This window comes from Schistocerca gregaria, chromosome 6 (genome assembly GCF_023897955.1).
Source record: "Schistocerca gregaria isolate iqSchGreg1 chromosome 6, iqSchGreg1.2, whole genome shotgun sequence".
NCBI lineage: Eukaryota > Metazoa > Arthropoda > Insecta > Orthoptera > Acrididae > Schistocerca > Schistocerca gregaria.
The window spans coordinates 2,415,627-2,432,831 of record NC_064925.1 but is presented as its reverse complement, the minus strand read 5'-3'; the positions used below and the strand labels follow the sequence as shown (position 1 = coordinate 2,432,831).

Below are 17,205 nucleotides of genomic sequence, written 5' to 3'. Positions count from 1 at the left end.
TAGCAAGGATGGAGGCATGGTTGTTTGCTACCTTCCCTGTTTTCCTTTCCCTGTTGCTTCATAACCTGGGTTGTGAGTAACTAAATCCACTTTCCCTTCTTCCCTTTCTTTCCCCTCTCTCCTCCCTGATGAAGGAACATTTATTCCGAAAGCTAGGAGCTTAAATTTTCGGTTGTTTTTTGTGTGTCTATCGGCTGTACTGAGCTGAGGTAAGTACTGGCCAGCCCCTCTATCTCTTTATTAGTAATTGTTTCACATCTTTATGAGATTTTCCATTAATTATTTAGATCTACCAGTTTTTCCATTCATCTGTAAAGAATTCGTGTTAGTATTTTGCAGCGGTGACCTATTAAACTGATAGTTCAGTAATATTCACATCTGTCAATAGCTACTTCCTTTTGGATTGGAATTATTATATTCTTCTTGAAGTCTGAGGGTATTTCACCTGTCTCAGCCTACTTGTTCACCAGATGGTAGAGTTTTTGTCATGGCTGGCTCTCCCAAGGCTATTAGTAGTTCTAATGGAATGTTGTCTACTCCTGGGCCATTATTTCGTCTTAGGTCTTTCAGTGCTCTTTAAAATTCTTCACTCAGTATCGTATCTCCCATTTAATCTTCATCTACATCCTTTTCCATTTTCATAATATTGTCCTCAAGTACATCACACTTGTATGGACCGTCTGTATAATCCTTCCACCTTTCTGCTTTCCCTTCTTTGCTTGAAACTGGGTTTCCACCTGAGCTCTTGATATTCATACAAGTGGTTCTCTTTTCTCCAGAGGTCTCTTTAATTTTCCTGTAGGCACTATCTATCTTACCCCTAGTGATATATGCCTCTACATCCTTACAATTGTCCTTTAGCCATCTCTGCTTAGCCATTTTGCACTTTGCCTGCTTAATTTACTGCATTTTTGTATTTTCTCCTTTCATCAATTGAATTCAATATCTCTTCTGTTACCCAAGGATTTCTACTAGCCCTTATCTTTTCACTTACTTGATCCTGTGCTGCCATACAATTTCATGTTTCAAAGCTACCCATTCTTCTTCTACTGTGTGTCTTTCCCTCATTCTTGTCAATTGTTCCCTAATGCTCTGTCTGAAACTCTCTACAACCTCTGGTTCTTTCAGTTTACCCACATCGCATCTCCTTAAATTCCCACCTTTCGCAGTTTTAATCTACAGTTCATAACATATAGATTGTTGTTGGAGTCTACATCTGCCCTGGAAATGTCTTACAATTTAAAACCTGGTGCCTAAATCTCTGTCCTACCATTATATAATCTGTCTTTAACCTTCCAGTATTGCCAGGCCTCTTCCACATATACAACCTTCTTTCATGGTTCTTGAACCATGTTTTACTATGATTATGTTATGCTCAGTGCAAATTTCTACCAGATAGCTTCCTCTTTCATTTCTCTCCCGCAATCCATGTTCACCCACTATGTTTCCTTCTCTCCCTTTTCCTGCTCTCGAATTCCAGTCACCCATGACTATTAAATTTTCGTCTCCCTTCACTACCTGAATAATTTCTCATCAATCATTTTATCAATCTCTTCGTCATCTGCAGAACTAGTTGGCATATGAACTCCTACAACTGTGGTAGGCGTGGGCTTTGTATCCATCTTGGCCATAATGCGTTCACTATGCTGTTTGTAGTAGCTTACCCGCACTCCTATTTTTTTATTCATTATTAAGCCTACTCCTGCATTACCCCTATTTGATGTTGTATTTATAACCCTGTATTCACCTGACCAAAAGTGTTGTTCCTCCTGCCACCGAACTTCACTAATTCCCACTATATCTAACTTTAACCTATTCATTTCCCTTTTTAAATTTTCTAGCTTACCTGCCCGATTAAGGGATCAGACATTCCACGCTCCAATCTGTAGAACGCCTGTTTTCTTTCTCCTGATAACAATGTCGTCCTGAGTAGCCCCCCACCCGGATATCCGAATGGGGGACTATTTTACCCAAGAGGACTCCATCACCATTTATCCATACAGTAAAGCTGCCTGCCCTCGGGAAAAATTACGGGCGTATTTTCCCCTTGCTTTCAGCTGTTCGCAGTACCAGCACAGCATGGCTGTTTTGGTTAGTGTTACAAGGCTAGATCAATCATCCAGATTGTTGCCCCTGCAACTATTGAGAAGGCTGCTGCCCTTGTTCAGAAACCACACGTTTGTCTGGCCTCTCAACAGTTGCCCCTCCATTGTGGTTGCACCTACGATATGGCTATCTGTACCGCTGAGTCATGCAAGCCTCCCCACCAACGGCAATGTCCATGGTTCATGGGGGTATTCAAGATTAGAGCAATGTTATGTATGTTGCAGTAAATAAATAAAATTGTTAACATTTCATTTATTCATTCTTAAATCCAGAATTTTTGTGCTGTTAGAGATAAATCCCACTGGATGAAATGAATTCAGTTAACATTTTGTTAAAATGAAATAACTTTTCTTCTAGACTAATTCCATAGCAATAGACAATGTGCTTGTAGTCATATTCTAAGTGGTCTCCTGGGAGTCTGAGTGTCATGTAAATTAGAAGCTGACTGTCTTGTATGCTAATATCTGTTGAATAAACCTCCACTGCCATCTCACGCTTTCAGGTAGTTACAGAAATTCAAAGTGTTTGCAAATGTAAAGCAGTATCTTGTAGTGTAACTTCCAGCACATTATTGTGAAAGCAATAATGCTTTAGACTGAGTGGGTAGCACTGTGGTTTGTTTTGCCATTGCTATGTTTCTAGTGAATTACGAATGAAATAAAAAAGAGCTTACACAGTTGTGCTGTCACTCATTGCAACAACAAGGCCCACAAAACACACAAGTAACAATAAAGTTAAGGCTTATGCCCACAAATGTCTTACAGAAGTAAGAAGTCAGTAATGATGTACCAGTTGTTTGATCACGGTGCCTCCCATCAGGGCAGACACGATTTTTACTATGAAAGAGCCATCACCTACCTGGAATCAGCCAGTCTAAATATTGCTGTAACAGCATTGCATAAAACCTGACTGCCAGATCAGGATCCAATTTGGGAGGAAAATTATACATTTTTCTGGAAGAGAGAGGACACTGGAAATCCCTGTTTTGGCTTTTCAATTCCTAAGGTCTGTTACATGCCACTGGAAGCCCAGTTAGGATCTTGGACCACATTTTGACTTTATTTTGCTCAGTATCACTGCTAGTTGAATAGTGATAATAGCAGTGACACTGACAGCTGTATATGCACCAACACTGACCTCGATTGTGAACTCAAAGGATCAGTTCCAACCTGTGGTCCATCTTTGCATTCTAGGTGACTTCAATGTCTATTTCAGATGTGATTCTGCTGCTTGGCCACACTACCTAGGCATGAATGGAGTGAACAGGATGAATGATAAGTTTATGGCTTCTTGAATGTTGTGCCAGGTCCCAACCGTATCTCACTAACGTGTACTTTAAAGGGAAGATGGGGTATAAGGATTCCTGGATGCACTCCCTCAAAATTTTGGAATCAACGAACTGTAGAAATATTCGATTATATAGTTCTGGAAGAAGTTGACACCTGGGACCTAAATGCAGCCATCACTGAAGAGTGACTTATCGTTAACGACCGGTACTGTGTTTGGTACTTTGAAAGCTAAATCCTTGGATTGATTCCTTGAGAATAGTGATGCAGTAATGTCTTGAAATCCCTTCTTTTATTCTAAGCATAAGGCAGCAGTCAACTGGCAATCAAACCCTTGCGCACTTCGTGTAGGGATCTAAGCAGAGCAAAGACTGTCATTCAGCACACATTCTGTAACTGCATTAACATGTACAAGAAACTTTGCACAAGTATGCAGAAGTGTGTCGATGCTGGAAATATTAGTGGTGTGTATTTGGGTATCAAAACTGCTATCAGGCCTACACCTACTGCCACAGTTAAGATCATCAGTGGAACAGTTATCACAGATTGTAATCGACAATTGCAGTGATGGGTGGCACACCGTGGCTACCTCTGTTCACATCAGGTCAACACCAGCTCAAAAACAATAGGAGCAATTCGTCAACTGTCAGCTTGCGATGAGCTGGAGATCATGCCTCCTAAGGAGCAGGTTCAGAGAGGTGTTTTGCGGATTATGTTTGGCAAATGCCCTACCAAAGACAACATCCACACAGAACTTATGAAACTGACTCCGCTCTTCCCAGTGCTTTACAACCTTTCATTGAAATGTTGGGTTGAGGGTACCATGTTCCATGATATCTGTGATGCTGTCATCACTCTATGTAGGTAAAGGCTACTGTGGAATTCTGCTACTGAGTATCATTGGGAAAGTTTTCGCCCATGTGGCACTAGGCATACTGGAGAAGCTTTTCGAGCTTGTATACAATGAATCCCAATGTTAGTTTTGGGCTCAGTGATCTACTACCAATGTAAGCTTCACACTCAAAGAAATTCAGGAAAAATGCTGCAAGCAGAAGACCCCCATTGTTCATTGGTTTTATTGACCTAAATTAGGCATTTGACATCGTCGACACGGAGGGACTGTATACTATGCTAGTGCAGATAGGGAGTCTTCCAAAACTCTCAAAAGATGATCAGGACTTTTCATGGCAATATGGAGTGTGGTGTGATGTTTGGAGGAAGCACATCAGATCCTTTTCTTGTGTAAAGAGGAGTTCATCGAGGCTGTGTTCTGACCCCTACCGTGTGTGGTATGTTCTTTTTGTTGCTTCTCAAAGCAGTTTTCAGCAAAACAACCCTGGGTATCCATTTAGATACCAGGGCTGATGGGGGAAGTTTATATCATCTCGTTACTCAGGTCCAAGGGCCATCGTGAGGACTTATTTGTAAGTAATTTTTTATTCACTGATGATGCGGCATTCATAGCACATACTCAAGTTGACTTTCAAAGGCTTATGGACAAGTTTGCTTCTGTGTGGAGGCTCTACTTCATGTCTATGAATGTAAAGAAGACTGATTATGGTGCAAGGATGCACGGTTGTCCCTGCCATAAGATTAGATGGCTCCTTCTCGAATGTAGTCCATAAATCTGCTACCTTGATGTACTGGTCTCAGACGTTATTTCTGTAGGTGATGAAATAAACACAAGAATTGGCAAAGTTGCAAACACTTTCGGGAAGCTCCTTCAAAGAGTATGGGGCAACAAACACCTTAAATTGACCGCAAAAATGTTTGTCTGTGAAGCATGTGTGGTGAGCACCCTCTTGTGTGGTGCTGAGATCTGGACATCATGCACCAAACAGAATGTAAACTCAACAGTTTCCATCTGCAGTGCTAAAGGAACATTTTAGGCATAACATGAAGGGACCACATTAGAAATGAGGTGGCCTCGAATGCTGTGAAGCTACTGAGCAACGTCGCCACTCTTAAGGAACGTCATCTGTGAGGCTAAGACAGTTGCATGATATGGATCACTCTGGTCTTCCCCAACACACACAACTTAGTGGGATTGCACATACCAAGAGCCCCTGTGGAAGACCTTTAAAGATTGTGACAAGTCGATATGAATGCATTTAATGTGGATTACAGCCAATGGGAGGAGCTTGCTGAAGACAACAGCAGGTGTAGAAAATTCGTAAAGGATGCCACAAGTTTCACAACAGCAACTGGCTCAACAATCTAACTGTGAAACAAAATGAGCATGTAGACAAGCTTATCTTATTCCTCTTTTGTATGGTTTATGCCTGCCCCAACTGTGGGCACCAACTGGGCTCTCTTGTTGGACTCCAGAGTTCCCAAAGAAAGTGCTTGTGTAATGCTACTCGATTCATCCGTTAGGAAATATAGGTAATTGATTATTGCATCTCCATTGTCTGAATGACTGAATAAATTGTTGTTATAATGATGAATAAATTGTTGTAACAATGATGAATAAATTGTTGTAACAATGATGAATAAATTGTTGTAACAATGATGAATAAATTGTTGTAACAATGATGAATAAATTGTTGTAACAATGGTGAATAAATTGTTGTAACAATTATGAATAAATTGTTGTAACAATTATGAATAAATTGTTGTAACAATTATGAATAAATTGTTGTAACAATTATGAATAAATTGTTGTAACAATTATGAATAAATTGTTGTAACAATGATGAATAAATTGTTGTAACAATGAAAACAATCAATTATTGATAAAATTATTTAACTTGGTAGGTAAAAGATCTACTTACGAAGTGGCGGCAGAACACACACACAAAAGATTGTTGTGATTGGCAAGCTTTCGGAGCCAGTGGCTCCTGCAGGCAGAAGGGTTAAAGGGGAAGGAAAAGGATTGATGGGGTGTAGGAAAAGAGTCAGATTTCGAGAAAGTTAACCAGGACCACAGGTACTGTACGATACAGTAAGTCTCATCTGACTCGTGGTTCTAAATGACTTTCCCAAAATCTACCCCTTTTCCTAAAACCTCTCCAGTCCTTCTCCTTCACCCTTCTTCCTTCCCCATCAATCCTTTTGCCTGAAGGAGGAGCCTCTGGTTCTGAAAGCTTGCCAATCACAACAGTCTTTTCTGTGTGTGTTCTGACGCCATTTGGTTAGTAAATTTTTTATCTATCCAATTGAATAAATTGTTAGTTTCATCATATTTTTGCAAGTATCATTTAAAGTACCATCACTGGTGTTTCTTCATGCTGTTTTGATAATTGTTGTAAAAGGTAAATGTATGAAACTGCAAAAGACAGTAAAACCGGAATGTACAGTGTTCTGCTACTTTGAGCAATCTCATTCTATTTTTAATCCTGGTATTATACATCACTTCCAGCTTGATAATAAGAGCAGTAGTTATTTTAAAATGTACCAGAGCTTATGCTTATGATTGGAATAAAAATATACTGGGGAATATCAGCATGGTCACTGCTTAGTGTTTCAGAATTGAGGTATGTAGTAGTACTGTCTCCTTGCTGATGTCATTGTGTACTGACCAATGGTAGCATATTAGCTGGGAGTGGCTGATGTGTTAAATTTAAGTCTGCCTTGGTCATGCTGCAATATTGTGAAATACTGCCACTGACCATTCCCACTGGGTCACAAAACTTCCTTTTGCTGATTCCACCTGAAACTGTCTCCAGTACTTTACTTGCTGTCCTTGAATATATCAGAAATTCTGAGATGGTTGGAACAACAAGGATATGAGTGTAGGATACTTGCAGAAAAGATGGAGGGGTCCTTCTATATTTAACCTTCCTTATTATAAAGGTTTGACTCGGCCCATGCTGGAAATTTCCAGACTGCTGCACCAACCTTATGTCTTCCCATTGTTAGTAGTTGGTAATTTACACTCATGGCAGTGAGAAATGCCAAAGGCATGAAAATAGCTTGATTGATTTAATATTACATCGTTCTTCGCCAAGTATCAACCTTTTCCAGAAGTATATTCTAACAAGTTACGTTGCTCTCTTTCAAGTATCAACCCTTTCCAGAAGTATAGTCTCACATCTTCACAGCAGTAAACTGTAAGGGATTATTTGATCACTCTTTTGATCCATTATCTTCTTTCTGAATAATGTGATAGGGTATAGGCATTTTGACAAACTTAGCAGCTAGCCATATAACAATAAAAATTAACTTTTTCTTTCTTAAGTGTCTTGGTTCTTCGTAGTTAATTGCTCTGTGTATGCTCTGTTGAAGACTTGTGCAAGTGATGGCCAACTTGTATTTGAGGATCGAACTTTTGTCTATGTACTGTGCCAAGGAATGCTACGGGGCTTGCTACTGGATGGTTGAATTAATCTATGACGTGTGATATTACTACTGGTTTTATTTGCAATTCAAGTTGTTAGATTAAACTTAACCGATTTATTTTGGATAAAATTTACTATTTTATCAAATTAAAAAGTAATAGTGTTTTGTTGTGAAAGTTTCTATGTTTTCATGTTGAAACTAAATTGCCTCACCTGCTTTCATTATTAGTGATAACTATTAGAATTTTTTAAATTTTGTGTGCACCAGACGTTATTCTTCATCTTTTGGTAGCAATTTAACTTAGCAATTAATTCTTTATGGCTTTAAAGTGTTGAGTCTTTAAAGTAATTGGTTTTTTTTTTCCATTTCAGCACAATAGAGCATCTCCTTCCGTTGTTCTTATCACAACTTAAGGATGAATGTTCAGAAGTGAGACTCAATATTATTTCAAATTTGGATTGTGTGAATGAAGTTATTGGTATTCAGCAGGTACGAATAAAATTATTATTTTATTAACCTTAAAAGGTGTGGTATGAAGTTATTTTGTAGTACAGTTGCTTGCTGTTCAGTGGGGAGAAAGCGAGCTACTATCTCTAAGCCAACAAAGCTTGTACTGGTGTATCTGTAAATAATCATCTTCATGGTAGCCAGGAGATTGCTCAGGGAATACCATCACACACTTCATGGAATAGGTATTAAGCTAAAAATGAGAGAGAGAGAGCGCTCTCTCTCTCTCTCTCTCTCTCTCTCTCTCTCTCTCTCTCTCTCTCTCTCTCTCACACACACACACACACACACACACACACACACAAGATTCACTGTAATAGAGATTATACAATGCAGGCTTTCATGGTCAGTATTTGCATCCGTTGTTGTTTCGTCTGCTAATGCTGTTGCTTAGTTTCCTAATGCTAGGGAAATCACCAGAGGCCATAAAAACCTGGATAGCCATTTCAGACCTATACTTGCTCAGCAAGCTCCTGTTTCAGGATGCAGGAATTCCAAAGCACAAAAACAAATTTTACAAAAAATGACGACTGAAACTGGACAACTTGCGGCATGGGTAGTGCCGAATAAAGTAAATAGCTAAAACTCTTCCTGACTACAAGCTCCATAACACACACTGGCATGATTCCACGATCTTTGGCAGCAGTCTAATGATGTTGTGGACTGACCTGTTTGTGGATATATGTAAACAGTTCGGCTTGCTGAGCTTGTTTAAGTTTGAAAATGCCATCTGAGCCTTTATACAAGGTGTATACGCCCCGGGTGACCCGGGAAAAACCCGGAAATTTTTGCATCAGAAAGAAAACTGGGAAAAAATGGGAATTTTTTAGAATTCCAGTAATTTTGCAGTGTTTTAGTTTTCAATTAATTTTTTTTAATTTTGATTGCTAACAACTGATTGTCTAAAAAAAGAATATTACTCTATCCCACTACTGCAGAATTACATTGTAGTAATAAAACATAAACGAGAGGAAAAAAAAGTAAAACACAAGTTGCAAAGGAAATGCGCCATTTACAATGAAACAAACTGCACACGCAAGTGTCTGCCAACAGAAAAATGTGCTAAAGGCATTAAGACAAAAGACTGTGCAGTACTTTATAACAGCGAACTGCTCGCGATGAGAGTGACATCACAATTGTTTACGTTAGCTTCGTTAGAGCGGATGCCAACCGGCTCATGCTCCTGCACAGTTGACCACGTATGAACAGTTCATTCTCCCTCTTCTGGCTACTTGAAGTGAGGCTGTTGATCGTATCGGCTGTAGCAAGCAGTCAGATGCTACCCGTAAAAATGTTTGTGGCACATTTGCTGTTTCCTCTTCATTTACAGCTATCACGTCAAATAAAAACAAAATGGTTTTCTGTGGCCAGGAGCCATCAGTTGAATTAAAATAGATTCACGTAATTATGGAAAGCTAAAATATGTTACTCGTTTCAGTTTTTTTTTTTTTTTCCAGATTTTAAATAGTCAAACATTAATCACCTTGCAGAATGGTGAAGTTTGTCGGTTTGCTAAAGAAATATGGCTGTTATTAATCTTTTGAGCTGAGGCAGTCAATTTATTTGAAACGAAGTGTTTCGTTTCAGGATATTGGGTAGTTTCAACTGTTTGTTGGATTTAAAGTGCTTGTTTTCATCATTATTGATAATAAAGAACCAAACACGAGATAATGTAATATTGGTACTCCAAGAAAATTTACAACCTGAAAACTACACTGAAAAGCTTAATATCAGGTTGGGGCCCACTTCATTGTGAATCTGGACATATGAATGTACACTTTAAGCGGAATTGGATATTTTAGTATGGTTTATGAAATTCCCATGCTCTTGGAGTATCATCTGATGTCCTGTTTATTTTATTATATTATGTAAGTTCTCTTCATTCTTTAAACATACTAACACACAGGCTTCTTACATCATCATAGCTGGACACGGGCAGTAACTACTGTTTTCTGGCTATCAGTGGCAAGTGCTGAAACAAACCTGTTTCTAATAGTTCGCGGGAGAATATTGCGAATGGTGGTTTGAAAAGCACCACTTTCAATGTAAATTTCCTTTTACGTAAGATGAATTATGTTACATATGAGATTGTGCGATGAATTTCTTAAATCGTATAGCATTTGACTCTCGTTTAAAACTCAAAATTTTACTGATACATTTGTGTTGTGTAGCTTGAAGTGTAACACACGTAAAGAAAGACCAATTTATACATGAAAAAGCTTAGCTTTTCTGGTGGCTAATTGATCTTAGAGACCAGTGTTATTGTGAAAGCTTAGCTTTTCTTGTAGCCACCTTTGTATATTAATTCAAACTATTAACTTTTCATACTTCTGTATTCATGCTACTTAACAGTGTTGTTGCTGTTGGCTGACTACAGTGTTGTTGCTGTTGGCTGACTACGTTACATGTTCCTATTCACAGAATATGTGCTTTTATTAGCTGGTGGGATCACGTGACACGAGCTATGATTGACTTACAAAAGTACATCGCTATCTAGATTTCAATGCTTCGGAAACTAATGTGCTGTGTTTGGTGGAACTGGAATTTATACCTTTGTAATATGACAATATGCAGTGCACTTGTTGCTGCACATCAAACTCCCCCCTCCCCCACTCACAGTTGTTTGCTAATGTGCCGGGGAGTTCACGCCAGTGCATGAAACCTTAACCCTTTGAAGGATTGACAATTTTTACAGCTCCGAGGAAAAGTATCCTGTCACTTAACATGGAAAAGGCGTATTTTTAACCGGGCAAAATACAGGAATTTTTTTGCCTTGTCCACGTATACACCCTGTTATAGCCTCTGACATCATCTTCAGCTTTAGGAGATGAAATGTGAGGCACAGACCATAGCCTAATGCCCATAAAAGAAAATTCTCCAGGCACCCAAACAAAGATTTTGTTTATTGAGAGGCACTGCTGAACATCTCTTCCATTCAAATAGTGGATTTTTCAATCTGACCTATTTGTATTTCATTGTGAATTGGCCAGATCATATTATCTTTACGGGAGGTAGTTGTTGTTGTTTTAAGGAGGGGCATTGTTTGAAGTGGACTCAGGCTGTGAGTGAAGATTGCCTTTAAGATTTTAAATATACAAGACCAGAAGATTTGTAAAAAAGAGTCCACTCAGAAGAGAAGTAACAAATAGTTAAAGTGAAGTAGAGGAGAAGGTATTCAAAAGTCTAGAATTAGTGAACAGAATAATTTGGGAGATGAGAGATTTGGGAGATAAAATGGCAGCAGTGTATAATGTAAACCTGCTTTTATGTTTTTAGAATTAACATTTTTGTACTGTTGGACATTTTTATCGCACCCTACAAATGCCCTACTTCCCCTGATGTAATTCACACCCTCTTTTCTGTTATCATAATTATAAATTTCCCACTGTGTACACAAGCTTCAGTATCTACATAGGTGTGACAATGGCACTTCACTATGTGGTGGAGATGGATACTTCACTGGGCCAGTGGTGGTTCAGTGACTGCAAGGTAACAAAGCACTGAGAGATGGAAACAAACTTGCCATGCTTGTCAATCTACGGGAAGCAATGTGTCCAAACCCTTGTAGAGATGAGCATAGGAAGAATTTGGTGTGTGACTAGGGGGGACGACTAATGCCTGAGCGATTGGCACAACATACGACGTGATATGCTAAGTGATGATCCATAGCGATGGAACACCAAGTAAGCACCACCTGGACTACGGCTACCAACAGGTGAAAAACTCCACCCTTGAGTCTGCCCCTACTGTGTGTCATATGTGGCTTAGATGGCAGTTTTCCGCACTATACTGCTGCACTCCCCAGTGCATGCAGTAAACCCTCATCCCCAGGAAACGCCACATAAGGCTGAAAATGAACAGACATATCCCTGGAGAATCGGACAGTGAACCAACCAACAAAGGAGGCAATGCCAACTCTGTTGGAAGGACACAGAGACTATGGCAACTGGGGGTCCACCGGGGCAGTGGAGGCTATGCCAACTCCCTTAGCGATTGGAAAAGGGGGGGGGGGGGGGGGGGATCAGTGGAGGAGGAGAGTGGATCAAAATCTAGGGGCATAAGTGTAGGCTTCACTGGAGGCTGCTACTGCAGATGATGGGAGGACGCCGGAGGGCTTGGAGACGGCAGCAATGGGCAATGGGGAAGCACGCCGCTGCGGGTGGAGTGCTCACAGGGAACAGTGTTGTGATGCATCTGCTGACCAGCAGACCACCGGGTACGGGTGGAGCTGACTTGCTTGGTAGATCAGCTGTTGCCTACCCAACATTCGCCACAAACAACATTATGGCACACCACTGCTGCTGGCCAAAGTACCAAGCCCATACGACAGCCCTGGAAGGTAAATGCAGTTGCCCACAGTGGCCTGTGGAGTGCAGCTCCGGGTGCAGCAACTACAGGAGACCCCATGTCTGGTGTCATTGCAAACATTGGCCCGGACTGCGTCTGTTGACGAGCGTCAGCCATAAAGCTTGACAATGCACTGTCACCAGAAGTGACAGGCACGGGTTATTTCATTTGGGTCTTAAACATGCGCATAAAGCACTGCACTTCAGTGGCAGAAGCTGGGAGGAATGGAGTGGTAGACACATGCTGTCTACCATTGTGAACGCAAAATTCCTCACTCCCACGATATGAATTGCTGACCATTGTCGTATACCAGGTCCTGGAGATTCCCTCAAGGGCACAAATAACTGACAATGCGCTAACCCTGGCAGTTGGCGACATTGAAGAGAGTTTAGCTACATACAGGAAAGGTGGACAATGCATTGACCACCAGCTATCAATGCTGCCCGAAAAAGAGCTGCTGAAATCAATGTTCACTCCATCCCAAGCATGCTCCAGGACTGGCCAAGGAGAGAACTGGCGGAGCAGTGCAGCCTGGTTTTGTGCACAAGCCTCGTTAGAATGAACCACATATTTAATGTCACAATCAATTGCCAGGCCAGTAGATGTGATGTCTTTAAGAGTGCTCTCATATGAGTCATACCCTAGTGCAACACATGCAACAGCTGGTATATGTGAGGATACAGTGCTGAAGGAATGACAGCATGGCAGTGTGCTCCTCAGTGGCAAGAATGAGAACCACCTGGACATCATTGAGCCAGTCGTGGAGGAGAAATTCACACCACACTGGATCTGCACCCGATGCAGTCCGGGAAAGTGTCTGTGGTGGTAGTGACTTTGCTGTCTATAGAAAGTCCAATAGGGTTTGCTGCAAGGCATCATCCAATGTGAGCACAAGAGCCTGCAGATCAAACTCAATATCGGGCCTCACTGGTAGCCACAATACCACAGCAGCATTGGCGTTGAGAAAGAGAGCCCCACCGCTGTAGCCAGTGGGCGGTACTATATGGCAGCTTGGAGTGATGGCCAAATGTGGAAACAAATGGCTTGTAGTCGGTGATCAGGAGGAACGTCACCCCATGACCTCCAAAGTAACATCCAGCATCTCCTTTTCTGCATCTGAATAATTATGCTGCACAACAGAAAGCATCTTGGATGCATAAGCGATGAGCTGTTAGATGATATCCGTATTCCAGTGGGACAAGACAGCACCAATTCCATACTGGAACATATCACAGGCCAGGCTTAAAGGATTACCCAGTGTGAAAGAAGTGGGACAAAGACCAGAGCACAAACACTGTTTGAGAGAGTGGGAAGCCCATTGACAGTTTGCAGATGAGACAAACTTAACGCTCTTCTGGTGAAGCCAGTTAAGAGGCTGACAGATGTGCACAGCCAGGGGAATGAACTGAGCATAAGAAATCTGTCAAAATATAGTGGACCTTCTTGAGGTTATTGTCCACTGTTCGGTTGACAGTGGCGTTATTGTGGCCGTCTTTGGGGACATGACCGTCTGTACTAAGCACATGATTTAAAAAAATTGACCTTTGGGGAGAGAAAACTGCACTTCATCTTGCAGATAAGGTCATTCTCCAGAGGTGCTGGAAAATTGTGACTATTTAGTAAATGCTACTCCCAAGTAGGGCCCATGACCCAGATATCATGAAGATAACTGACGCAACAGTGAATTTCCATAATCAACTGTTCCAAATACCTTTGGTAAATTCCAGGCAGGTGAGATTCCAAAAGGCAAACAGTTAAACTGGTGAGGCTGAAATAGGGTGTTGAGGACCAAAGAAGTCAAAGAAACCTTGCCCAGCAGCAACTGCAGATAAGCATCGCTCAAGTCTGTATGGAAAAAATACTAGCTCCCAACAACTCTGCCTGCCACATAATAGGATACGAATCTGCGATATATTGTGCATTGGGTGTGCCTTGAAAATTATTGCTCGGCCCAAGGTACTCTAACAGCGGTCCATAGCATTGCAATAAGAGGTCAGAATTGTAAAAAGTAACAGATTGAGAAACCAGATGCGCTTCGTCAATGATCTGTAAGCCAAAACAAAACTCATTGAGCCCAAAATATTTTGCGACAATGGTGGATTGTCTACTAACAAGTTAAGTTGCTGTTCCATATTCTTATAACGTGCAGAGTTGGAGAATAGTCCTCACAAAGGAATGCACTGTTTACTGTGAGACAACCTGATGGAGTGGATGCTGCAACTCCACCCTGTACTTATCTAAGTTAATGAGGCAAACAGTCGGTCATGTGTACTTGAAATTCAACTGTCCACAGATCCACTACCAGTGTCAGCAAAATATAGCAGGGTGACACGGGCAAGATGTCACAGATAGGCCCAGAGTCCAGTGAAAACACTGGAGTGTCCGAAGACTGGTTACAGCCCATTGGCTGTCATGAACAGTTGCCATATGGCTTATCCGTTGGCATACACATTTGGCCTCCACATTCTGGCATTCTCAGTGAATGTGCAACAAATGAAAATCGAGGCAGGACCATTTGCTCAACGATTGAGTGGAAGGAGAATGATGCCAGGAACCTGAAAAATGCTGCTTGGGGGAATTAAAACACTTCAGTCGGCGCAAATCCACCGAGCTTGGCATGGGTGAAAACTTGCAGAGATGCAATACCAGGGTGCTGGTCTGGCTGCCTGCCCACTAAATTCTGACACCTACCAATTATCAGAAACTCATAAGCTCATGTGATTCCGCAGTGTGGGCAACATTGGCTTACGAATAACTGGATGAGGTAAATGTCCTAGCCTAAACCTCATGATCAGGGGCTAACCTGACATACATTCCAAATTAGCGAGTCTGCATAAGAGGTAGCACATTTGGGATTCTCAAACCGACACTTCAGAATACTATGCTTGCAAGAGGCATGCTGCAGATCAGTGATTCAAGTGACGTACAACTGCCCATGGCACTTGTGGTGCTGCTTAAACTGTAACTGTGCCACCATGATATGCGGTTGATGCTGTAAGACTGCATAAACAACTGACACAGGTCATCAAAGGGAAGTTTCTTGGATTCAGTGGAGGGTACCAAATTCAGGCAGTTTCATGTACACCTCTGCTGCTGCAAAACAACAAGGCACCCTTATCGGCGGGATCCATGATATGCCTTACTTGACAGTGCAGCAAGAACCACTGCAGGTAATTCCCCAACCTTTACGTCAACTCATTGAAACTGGCAAATGGTGTTGGGGATGGCAGAGGCGGCACTGAAAATGGAGCAGCAGGTGTGTGAACCCGCACTAGTAAAGCAAGGATGCGAATACTCTTCATCGCCACTGTACTATCTGCACAGGCATGGCAATGCTGCTTCACTACATGATCTGCACAGATACTTCACTGGCTGGCAGTGGCTCGATGATTGCTGGGATGCTGGAAAACAAAACCCTGTGAGAGGGTAAAAGAACGTGCTACAGAAGTTGTTCTGCGGGGAGCAGAGTGTCTGAACACACACAGAGATGTGCACAAGAACAACTCAAAGCACAGCAGGTGAGGATGACTTAATGGCAAAGCATTTGGCACAGTACACCACACGATACGCTAGGCAAAGGTCACTGTCTGTCAGGCCCCTAAAGTAAGCACTGGCCTGCCCGGTCTACCATCGCCCATGGTTGATCACCTCCACCAGTTGATCTGCCCATACTGTGTGTCGTGTGCACTCTTCATGGCAGGTTTCTGCACTATCCCACTGCACTGCCAAATTCAGCTTATCTGCTTCCGCCGTGATTTCTGCTGACCGGGATACTAAATAAATAGTAGAAGTCTTTAAGTCTGTTTTAGATCTGCTAAATAACAATAACTGAGAGTTGCATTGCTCATAGTTAACATTATTGGAAGAAATGCTGAATGGATGGTTAGTTTTGAACTGTCACAGATGTGCAACATGTGACAAATATATTAACTGTATGGAAGTAGCTAGCATACTATTTTGTAAAAAAAATGCAATAACTTCGATTTGCACGGAGCCGAAACAAGTTGTATAAGCCTGTTAATCTCCCATTCCCACCTGGAACTATGGCAACTTATATGTGGTGCTTAGGTCAATACCTGACAGCACAGCTTAAATAACTGCAACTGAAACAAGTAGCATTGATATTTAAATACAGTCATAATTCTTATAAACTTTCCAGGAATACTTACGTATTTCCGAGTTGTTGGTTGGGCTGGGACCTGACAGCACACTTAAAATTTAACCAAAGAATTCCTCTGCATCATATTCTAGAAAAGTATATATCATTATGCTGCCAGTAATCTACATACAGGTAACATTGGTGTTTTGATGTTAATGGGACACAGCTATCTTGTTAGGGCTACCTTGCAAAGTAATCATTCATCACCATCCATTGGCAACTGTTGTCCTGTTGTTTTTTAAAAAAAAAAGTTTGCAATGTATCAAGTTTCATTCTTCTGGAAAACCTGGATATCAGTTATTGATGTTTAAAAACTGTGGTTAAACTACTGCTTATGGCTGGTATATAACTCACCTGAGAGGAAAGAAAGTCGTCATTGTAATATAATGTCCCCACACCACCCCCCTCACCCACGAAATATACTTTTGTACTAACAAACCAGATAGGAAAGGAAGAAATTGGAGCAAACTATAATTCTGGATTTTTGGTAAAAATTGTGGATTACTAATGTGCTCATGA

The 17,205-nt window shown here is 41.2% G+C and overlaps 1 protein-coding gene across 1 annotated transcript in view; it reads left to right on the top strand.

Moving 5' to 3' along the window:
- LOC126279040 (serine/threonine-protein phosphatase 2A 65 kDa regulatory subunit A alpha isoform-like) overlaps nt 1-17,205 on the top strand; it is a 91,875-nt gene that overhangs the window by 49,881 nt on the left and 24,789 nt on the right. The window contains exon 7 of the mRNA XM_049979444.1: nt 8,045-8,162. Within this exon, the coding sequence (XP_049835401.1) occupies nt 8,045-8,162 (118 nt within the window). The remainder of the gene's footprint in view (nt 1-8,044; nt 8,163-17,205) is intronic.